The sequence below is a fragment of the Glycine soja genome, chromosome 6, assembly GCF_004193775.1.
Source record: "Glycine soja cultivar W05 chromosome 6, ASM419377v2, whole genome shotgun sequence".
Lineage (NCBI taxonomy): Eukaryota > Viridiplantae > Streptophyta > Magnoliopsida > Fabales > Fabaceae > Glycine > Glycine soja.
The window spans coordinates 2,277,730-2,288,575 of NC_041007.1; the positions used below are offsets into that span (position 1 = coordinate 2,277,730).

The 10,846-nt window shown below is 37.1% G+C and overlaps 2 protein-coding genes across 2 annotated transcripts; both read left to right on the forward strand.

Annotated features, from left to right (window-relative positions):
* The first annotated feature begins 963 nt into the window (after positions 1 to 963).
* Positions 964 to 3,522, forward strand: LOC114414631 (BEL1-like homeodomain protein 11). The gene is made up of 4 exons (XM_028378960.1): positions 964 to 2,304; positions 2,406 to 2,785; positions 2,888 to 2,948; positions 3,044 to 3,522. The coding sequence occupies exons 1-4, from the start codon at positions 1,558 to 1,560 to the stop codon at positions 3,197 to 3,199; spliced, it is 1,344 nt and encodes a 447-aa protein (XP_028234761.1). The 5' UTR covers positions 964 to 1,557; the 3' UTR covers positions 3,200 to 3,522.
* A 740-nt stretch (positions 3,523 to 4,262) lies between these two features.
* Positions 4,263 to 10,301, forward strand: LOC114414632. Its single transcript, XM_028378961.1, has 7 exons — positions 4,263 to 4,705; positions 4,807 to 4,949; positions 5,900 to 6,171; positions 6,277 to 6,431; positions 8,168 to 8,430; positions 8,689 to 8,751; positions 9,693 to 10,301. Exons 1-7 carry the CDS (start codon positions 4,453 to 4,455, stop codon positions 9,936 to 9,938), a joined length of 1,395 nt encoding a protein of 464 aa, XP_028234762.1. The 5' UTR covers positions 4,263 to 4,452; the 3' UTR covers positions 9,939 to 10,301.
* The last annotated feature ends 545 nt before the right edge of the window (positions 10,302 to 10,846 follow it).

A 10,846-nucleotide genomic window follows, 5' to 3' on the forward strand; every position in this document is an offset into this window, starting at 1 on the left:
TCCTCTTTTTGCAGATCACAACAATACAATGAACAGAACAGTTTCACCTATGGAGGGCTCCCCCCTCCCTGCCTGTGGTGAGAGGGAAGAAAGAGATTTTTACACTGTTTGGAGCTGCTTTTGAGTCTCTCAAAAAAATACAACTGCAGGGACTAAAGCTGGAAGATTGATGCTTTTGCTTGTTGTTTTATAGTCAGGAAAGTTGGGGACCATTTTATTTTATTGTCATTTTCTATGTTTTCTAACATAGCCAATTAACTTGGCTTCTTTAAGAAAGGCCAGAACTGTGCCATAGACCCATAGGGTCTGAGAGAGGGTAGATGATAGATACATAGATATAGATCTGCTGGGAAAAGAGACGGGTAAATTATTGTAATATTCATTGAATTAAATTATCGAACGCATATTTTACATCATTGTTGAAACTTGAATCGCAGAAACTGCAAGGGCTATAAAGGTACCTCGGGTCTACTAGAATTTGTACCCTTATTAACTTTGTGTACAATTAGGAAAACTTGTTAGGTAGCTTGGATTACTTTGTGATTATAACGTTGGTCAATCTTTATATAACAACACGTATTTAAGTATTTTAATTTATAAGAAAATTAATGATATTTAATTACATATCATATAGAATAGTTGTGATCATCATAATTTTAGATCACCAAATAATTTTTTTTGTTAACAAAACATTCTCTATTATTAATTAAAATATATAAAAAATAATTTTTTTAGATCACAACTTTTATTTAATAAAAAATTATTTTGATTTTATAATTTTTGTTAGAAGAGTATTAATGCAAACTTTAGTTTATATTGTAGAAATATTATATTTGTTTTAAAATGATTGTTTGTTCCCACTGTTGAGTATATTGAGCAAGAGGAACTTTCTTTCTTTATTTGCATCTTAACTGCGCCAATAAGTAGTTCGAATTACTGGGTAAAGCAGTTATACATTTTCAAGATTGTTAGCTTGTGTTTTAACTTTTAACCTCAAATTTTACCCCTGCTCTTCACAACAAGCTAGTTTAGTTATCTTCTCTTGCGTAATAATAAATCATCTCTTGTTTTGTGTGATATTTGGCTTGTGTCAGCTCCAAATTTGGTTAGAGTCCTCACCTCACTCACATTTTTCTCCCAAGATCAATGGCTTTGGCCTCTCTCTCTCTCTCTCCACCTTGAAACTTCGGAGCTGATTGTGACCACTGATTATCCTCGCCAATGAACCCACTGCTCAACCTCGATGGGGCTTCGTGCGACGTGGTACGGATTCTCCACTTCTGTGTATTATTAAGTCCTATCTTCAGATAGCTTTTTACTCAAATAGTTTCTTCAGTACGTCTAAATACAGTCTCCATTTCCCTTTCCTCATTCTATCTTTTTTACAATTCTGAATCATATGGGGCTCATATTTCCTCTCTTTCACTGTACTAGAGGAGGAAAAAAAAAAAGGGTCTCAATTTCCCAATAGCTTCTGCTCTTCTTCACTTTCACTTTGTTAGTTATTAGACTAGGATAACAAAACTTGTTTACAACTCAAACTCTCTTACCGTTATTATGTCCAACTCTATTACCCATCTTCAAAACCAATTTGAGAACCAAGACCTTGATACTTATGGCTCTTCTATGAGGCACAACAATGCATCATTTCCTGAGGCATCATTGGGAGCATTTCCTACTAGCATTGGAGTAGTTGCTGAGGGCTCTGAGATAAGCCACACAAGGCATTTGATGGATCTTCTTGGAGCAGCAGCAAATGAGAGAAATCACCACCAAACTGCTCAAGGGCTTTCTCTTTCTTTAGGCTCTCACATGCTTGTTCCTTCTGATGAATACAGGCATCACCAAAGACCCTTAAACCCTGGTCTCATCAACCCCAATTACTTCATGTCTGGACAAGAGCCACGTGAGGCTTGTAACAACCCACCTGTGGAACAGCAGCATAATATAACCAGTGACTACTTTTTCAACACAGCTGGGAGTTGCACTTTTGCATCTTCATCTTCTTCTGCCCCTTTGAACCGCTCTCCTAATACCACCACCTCTTATGCTGCTGAGTCTTTTGCTGCTGTCATTGGGAACTCCAGGTACCTTAAACCGGTTCAGTCCCTTCTTGAAGATCTTGTTGATGTTGGTGGAAATGTGGTCGATAGAATCAACGACAAGTATGCTGAGAAGTTGTTTCGTGGGAGTAGAGGAAGTGCTAGGACACTTTCCTCAGAGTTGAGGAATAATGGTCATTTATTGGCTGGCAAACATGAACATCAAATCAAAATTGCAAGGTTGATTACTTTATTGGATGAGGTTGGTTTGCTCTCACTAACTTGGATATAATGGCTTTGGACTTGAAAGTTGAAAAACTTGAAACTGATCTCTTTTTTTTTTTCTCTGTGCTAAATTTTCAGGTTGAGGGAAGGTGTGAGAAATACTACCATCAAATGGAAGAAGTGGTGTCATCTTTTGAGATGATAGCAGGTTTGGGAGCTGCAAAGAGTTACACTGCTTTGGCACTCCAAGCCATGTCAAGGCATTTCTGCAGCTTGAGAGATGCCATATTGTCACATATAAATGCTGAGAAAAGAAAACTCTTTCAGGATTTACCTAAGATCAGTAGTGGATTGTCTCAACTAAGCTTGTTTGATAGAGACAGCAGACAGAGTAGAATGTCTCTCCAACAACTTGGGGTGATCCAAAGCCAACGCCAAGTTTGGAGACCCATCAGAGGGTTGCCTGAAACCTCTGTGGCAATTCTTCGTTCTTGGCTCTTTGAACACTTTCTCCACCCGTAAGCTATTGAAGTTTGGTTCTTGTTTTCTTAATCTTATGTCACTACCTACCTGCCTTGAAAATATGTTGATTTGATTTGATTGATATCTGATTCATGCAGTTATCCTAATGATTCTGAAAAGTTAATGCTGGCATCTCAGACTGGTTTAACTAAAAACCAAGTAAATTCCTTATCCAAATCTTAACCGTTTCCTTGTTCTTTTAACTATGATGTGATGGCCATGTTGATGGTGTCTTATTTATTGTTTTGCTTCAGGTCTCAAATTGGTTCATAAATGCTCGAGTACGGCTATGGAAACCAATGATAGAAGAAATGTACAAAGAGGAGTTTGGAGAGTCTTCTGAAGACTCCAACCCGGCTGGTAACAACTACTTGACGAGGGAAGATACCACAGATTGTGTAGAGGATTGAATCAAAGCCCCAGTGAACAAAAACAAATATTGTTTAACAAACATGGGCCTTTAAATGGTTGCCTTTTTCTCCAAAATCGAGAGATAAACATTATGTAACATGACAAGATGATGAGCCAATATGTTCGGGTGAAATTCAAGATTTGGAAAATCATGACTTATGATGTTCCTTAGATTAAGTGACCAGCTTGTAACACATCGTGAGGCTTGTTATGTCAGGTTTGCTATTAATACCAATTTACAGGATTAAAAAAAAACTGTGGGCTGTGAATGAGATCATGAGAAGATCGCATTATCAGAAATTCACAATTTGTTTTACAACCCTATCCTGTAACACTTGCGTATGAGCATGACATTTGTTATCTTGTAATAAATGAGATAGCCAATTTCATGAGATTTTTTTCTTATTTTGTGTGAAAAAATATATTAAATAAAGAATAAGTGAGTCAAGGGATATATACTACATTGATAATATAAGTTATTTTTTAAAAATTATTCTTGAATTAATTATGGTATAAATTATCTTAATGATGACATATACTACCTTTTTATCAGTAGTAAAATTAATTGTGATATAATTTTTTTTAGTTGAAATTTAAATTAATGTTTACACAAGTTATTTTTTAATTGTAATCCAATTAACTATGATACAAATTAGTATCATAACTAATTCGATCACTATTCATAAAGGTAATTCAGATAATAATTAATTATTTATTTTTATAAATGTTAATTTTAATCTAATTAATTAAATTCTTAATTTACAAAGATAATCTATATGACATTGATTAAGGTAAATTGTATTTTAATTCAATTACTATTCATAAAGGTTTCTTTTCTATAATTTTTGGACTCTTGCCAAAATATGATTTTGTTGTATATTAGTGAGTGAGAAAAGGTATTCTTGGAATACAGTTTTTTAATGCACGTGGGTGTGAGTACAGTAAAAGGAGGTGCGAATAGTAATTTCCGCATAATAGTATGTTGCAGGCCCATGCATTTCTTCGCCCGATCACGGTTCTGATCGTGAGTGTATTAGACATATCAGTTGAGTTGAAGTGCTTAACTATCTATGGGCATCTATGATCTGATTGGAACTAGAAAGTAGAAGCTGAAAAGAGAAGAGGTTGCGACCAACTTTGCAATCGCACCTCGAATCAATCGACACTCAGCGGAAACCCTAGAAAGTAGAAACTGAAATAATAATAATAATAATAATAAAAATAATAGAATGCGAATTTAGAGATTTTGCAAATGGCGAAGCATTCGGTGGCAATGGCGAAGAAGCGGTGGCCGATAATGTTGGCGGCATTCTTGTCCGTCTCAACAGTGACGGTGCTCTTAATGAGATCCAACAACTCCGATTCCTGCAACACCAACCATTTTACTGTTGCACAAGATAATCAGATTCGTTCCCCTGTCCAACTCACAAATGCGGCTTCCAGTCCCCTAATTTTCATGAAGTCCAAGCTAGTTCTCATGGTTTCGCACGAGCTTTCTCTTTCAGGTGCTTTATTACATACCCATATCGATTTTCGTTTTTTATTTTTTATTTTTAAAAAAAATTCCGTTTGATGAGAAAGTAATATGGATTGGACTCACTTGCAGGCGGGCCTTTGCTGCTGATGGAGTTGGCGTTTCTGCTGAGAGGCGTTGGTTCTGACGTTGTTTGGATTTCTAATCAGAAACCTTCGGAACATGATCGGGTCGTTTACAGCTTGGAAAGTAAGATGTTGGACAGAGGAGTGCAGGTGATTTACTCTTCAGTCTTCCCTTTTTATTGTTATTTGGGTGACAGTGGTGTATGCTGTATGCATGGTTTCTTGGTTCAGTATCTATGATATCTGTGTTTTGAGAGAGGAAATACATGTGATGTGATGCCAACATCATGTCATAGAGCTCAAAGTAGATAAGGGGAGTGCCATAAAAAATCATTGTGTAATTTGTTGAATAAGATTGTAGTACAAGGCAATATAACTAAATGGGATGAGAGAGATGAATATATCATGTAAGCTAACATGCAACACTAACTGGTTTGGGTATGATTCTGAGCTTAGCTACTCTAACTTAATACAAGTGATGTAGGGATTCAGTTATAACCTGCCATCGAAGTCATCTGAACTAACTCAAGTTTCTATTATAAGATTAGTAAACATGTGTATATTATACAGTCATGTAGCTCCAACATAAATCATGAGGAAGCCTGAGTGAGTGCTCGATATGTACAATAGTTTAATGGTTGTGAATATTCATCAATCGTCACCCCTCTCCCCATTGCCATATTTCAAGTCAAACCTTAATGGATAATATTCTACTATTTTTCTTCTCACATTTAATTCGTGGCAATTTAGAAACTTGCATTAAGGTAAACTATAGGGATCAAACATGTATTTAAACAGTATATAACTAATTAATCTGCTACTCCTATTAACCTAATAACAGAATTTAATTTAGACATTTAACCACTGGATATGCTATTGCAAGCTTGTTGAAATATCTTTCCACGATTTCAATTTAGCATTGATTTCTTAAAAAATTTGATAGAAAGAGGATTTGTTCTTCACCCTTCTCTTCTATTTCTTGAATCAATTGGGTTGGATATTAGTTCCAATCTGCTGTAAATGGCTAGATCAGCATTTTGTATCAATGTGTTATTGGACTTCTTAGTGCATCCTTTATTTACATGTTTGGCTCCTGTTAGGTCCTGTCTGCCAAAGGTGAAAATGCTATAGATACAGCTCTTAAAGCAGATATGGTCATTCTAAATACTGCCGTAGCTGGGAAGTGGCTGGATGCCATTCTCAAGGAAAAAGTTGCCCATGTTCTTCCAAAGGTTTTATGGTGGATTCATGAAATGCGAGGGCATTATTTCAAAGTGGAATATGTTAAGCACCTCCCTTTTGTTGCAGGTGCCATGATTGATTCTCATACAACTGCAGAGTACTGGAAGAATAGGACTAGGGAGCGTTTAGGGTATGCTTCCAACATCATTTGATAGATTTTTACTGCTACTTGTTCTCTGTGACTGCTATGATCTGAGTTGTGTTTCTAAGTGTATGCTTTGGTCTAACTTTGTAGGATTGAAATGCCTGAAACATATGTTGTACATCTTGGAAATAGCAAGGAGCTTATGGAAGTTGCAGAAGATAGTGTAGCAAAGAGAGTTCTTCGTGAGCATGTTCGGGAATCTCTTGGAGTGAGAAATGATGATCTACTTTTTGCCATCATAAATAGTATGATCTCTTCCTAGTTGGTCACTGCCAATACTCATTTGATATTCATTTGTAGTTCATTGGACTAGTTTTATCCAATCTAATGCATGATTTGTGTTAGGAACAAAGGACTAGCTAACTATACTAACCTATATTTGATAATTCTTCTTTGATTCTTATTTCCTTTCCATGGTATATTTATAGTGATCATACAACGGATAAGGCTTGGCACTCATGACCCATAGCAAAAAAAGATAACAATGATAACAAAATTGCAAATAACAGAATAGTGGAAACATGCTAGTTTGTTATAATTGTGATAGTGCTGTCAGGCAAGGGATATGTTGGTGTCTTCTGCACCCTCTTGGGCCTACTCTCCCTTTGGACTGTATTGCTATCATTACCCACCGCTGGAAAACCAACCTTGTCCTCAAGGTTGGGCAATAAAAACAAGCAAATACAGGGGGTGGGTGTAGAAAAAAATAGGTGTGTGAGTGAAATTTCTGATTTGGGCTCTGCCAATGATAACCCTCGAGGGTTATCAACAACATGAAAGGTGAAAGGGTTGGGTCTGTGACCTACGCCGCAGAGCAGCCAAGGAGAACAGTGAATGTTGGAATGAACAACCAGGAGCTGGACGGCCGTAACACCACTGTCCCCGAAGCGCAGACTCGTGCCGGTCGTGTTGGTGGTGGAGATGGTGGCGGGTGTGGCGGCGGACGTCGACGCCGATGATAGACAAAGCAAGAGGTTTAGGGGCGACGACGCGAACAATGGCGAGAACGGTAGGTGCAAGAAGGAGCCTAATAGAGACGGAGTGAGAGACTGTGATTGCGAATGTTCCTCTGGCCGTCACAGGAGTGAGAGGGAGAGAAACTGAGACAGGAGAGACAGGGTTGTCGGCAACGAAAATAGGTGGAGGCGGCATGCTCGAGCATGTGTGACTTCATTACGGAGCTTCCATGGGAAGCCGCCATGGCAAGTGATGCTGACTTGGGTGCAGGACTAGGTGGCATGATCATGCGTGACTTCATTACGGAGCTTCCATGGGAAGCTGCCATGGGGAGTGATGCTGACTTAGGTGCGGGGCATGGAATCGGAGTCGGCATAAGAAGGGGAGTCAGCATTGTGGCATCTGTCGATGGTGGCTGCACCGAAGAAGAAAACGGGGAACGTTGGCTGGATATCATGGTATCCAGTTTCAGGATAATGACATCGAGTTTGAAGATCATGGAGGCTTGGGTCGCTGCGAAACGAAGTTGAGCTGCATTGAGATCGATAATGGCAGCCTCGAGGCGGTCCTAGCTTGATGAGGAAAGGTCGGCTTCCGCCATTGGAGGACGGCAAAGAAGGGGAAGGTTAGACCAAATTGTTACAACGGATAAGGCTTGGCACTCATGACCCATAACAGAAAAAGATAACAATGATAACAGAATTGCAAATAACAGAATAGTGGAAACATGCTAGTTTGTTATAATTGTGATAGTGCTGTTGGGCAAGGGATATGCTGGTGTCTTCTGCACCCTCTTGGGCCTACTCTCCCTTTGGACTGTATTGCTATCAATTTGCTAGCAAAGTAGCAAGGTTTTTGCCTGATTAACATTTTTTTTATTGTAGTTTCTCTCTTCCTTCTGTTGTGCATGTCAATTTAAACCTTTCCTATGTGTAGAGTTTATAAATTATATCCTTTAATTTTTATTCATTTTGACATCCTATTTCCAGTCAATATTTTAAGGCCCAGGATGATATAATTGCAGGTGTTTCTCGTGGTAAAGGGCAGGATCTATTTCTTCGCTCCTTTTATGAAAGTTTGCAACTCATTCAGGAGAAGAAACTCCAGTTGCCATTTTTGCATGCTGTGATAGTAGGGAGTGATATGAATGCTCAGACAAAGTTTGAAATGGAACTTCGCAAATTTGTTGTTGAGAAAAAGATTCAGAATCGTGTTCACTTTGTTAACAAAACCCTGGCTGTGGCTCCTTACCTGGCTGCTATTGATGTTCTTGTTCAAAATTCTCAGGTATCTTTCTGATATATACTCTGCCAAGTTGATTATGAAACAGAATATATGTTTCATTCTATTGTTTGGTAAAATGAAAGTTGCTATATGACTGCAACAGGGGAGCAACATTTTTCGATTATGGAGATCACTCTCAAAATTCTAATAGAAACCTTTAACTTTTTTCAATGAAATATAATTTCAAGTCCTTTTTAGCTCTGTTTATGGTTTATTTTGGTTTTTGGGCTTCATTCATGAATGCTCTCCTCACCATATCAGGCACGGGGAGAATGTTTTGGAAGGATAACCATTGAAGCAATGGCATTTCGGCTGCCTGTACTGGTATCTCCTTTACTATATATTATAGTAGCCTTGTCAGTACGACCTTTCCATTTATAATTTTTCATTTTTAATTGGGCCCAAGTATTTCACTTCTGTAAGCTTTTATGGCCTTAATGACGCACCAAATTTTCGTTTTGAATGCAAACATCATATAAAAAAAAATCAGTTATTTTTGTTTCCTGTCTATGCATGCTTATTAGCTACATGTTTGTGGAAATTCCAACTCTTAATTAATTTATTTATTTATCTATCAGTCCATCCGAGTTTTAAGCCCTTGAATTTTCTTTTGTTGTTTTTTTTAAAGGAAAAATACTAGGATAACTTTCAGCAACTTGAGTTTCACCCTATGCACTGTTCTTTTGAATATGTCAACTTTTTTAAGGTGTGCTTCCCTGATTATTGAAATTAGGGAAAACTGGCAGAGAAGTATATTTTGGTTTCCGTATGTCTCTTTTATCAATAAATATTTACTCATACAGGAAGTTAATAATAATATACAGCCTGCGCAAGGCTGACGTGAGTGAGGTGCAGAATGCTGTCACAGTTGGGCGCAGTTAAATGATAACTTCTGTTCATTTTTTAGTTGCGAGGTTAATTGAGCTCCTTGTGACTATACTCAATTCCTGGTGATTTCAATTAGAGCCTGAGACATTTTAGTTTGGCTAATTGTTGTACATCTACCCTCCCTAAATCTTACTTGGTGGGATCTCCCATTTTTTAGTTGTTGTGCATTGACGATATTGATGTATAATTATGCTTTTTATTTATTATTATACACATAGTATTATTGTTTGTCTACCTGCTAAAACAATGACCTATCTTTTTGCCTTCGCACTGTTTCAACTTGGTTGGTGCTGTTTGGAAATCTATAAAATCACAAGCATGTCTATTTTTGTTTTTTGTTTTCTTGTAACTTTGGTGTTCGTTATAAATATTACCAGGGAACTGCAGCTGGAGGCACGATGGAGATTGTGGTGAATGGGACAACCGGTTTGCTGCATCCTGTCGGGAAAGAAGGCGTGACACCTCTCGCCAAGAACATTGTGAAATTGGCAAGTCATGTTGAGAAGAGGCTAACAATGGGAAAGAAAGGGTATGAAAGAGTGAAGGAGAGATTCCTGGAGCACCATATGTCGCAGAGAATTGCATTGGTTCTGAAGGAAGTTTTACAGAAGGCTAAGCAATAGACATTAAATTAACCAGGTTAGGTACTTCACTGTTAAATTGTATATTTATTCCACAGGAAAAAGAGAATGATTTGGTGAGAATGAATTGTATATCCAATGTCCTTTATACCATACAGGAATGCGAGCAAGTCTGACACTCTTTTTGACACGTACTTCGTTATTAGTTGAAATGGATGTAAAACTCGCTAAATAAAGTGGCTATCACTACTCTATTTAGTGGGTTTAACATAAATTTCAACTAATAATAATTGTGTTTTAGCTAAAGAAAAAATAGAGTATGTTGAAAATGGTGTGCATTGCTAATATTTTCTTTGTATCCCATGAGATGAGATACAATTATTTTCCCCATGTATCGGGGGCGCATCTTGTTTTGCTTTCCAGGAGCATCCAAACGAATACTTAGCTAAAACTCAACTAGGTAGGTACAAGGAATTTTTGCGATTATGGTTGAGTTTGTTTTGATAAAACAATTATTTTATTTGTTTTTTAGCGGGGTTTTGGGAAAAAACTAAAAATGAAAAATACACCAAACCAACTTGGTTTATTTTTATTCGCTTGCTTAATTTGTGATTGAATGAATTAACTTATTAACTTGTTACGTGGTTTAAAAAAGATGGCCTCTTCGTACCTTTCTTTTTTCTCATTCTTATTCATTCAGGACACTGAGTGGTATACAAATTAGTTACGCTCAACTGGTTTTTTTTTTTAAAAAAAATTTAATAACAAAATATTTATAAAAAAACATATTGATAACTTTGTTTTTATGATGCCAACAAAGATTGCACTACTTTGTAAGGATCAAACTCATTCTACAAGAATGTGAGTTTAAATTTTTTTGTTGATGTTAAGACCTTGTAGGTGAAAGATCTATAAATATCCCTATAAATCTTGAAGCATGCTTTGGTCTT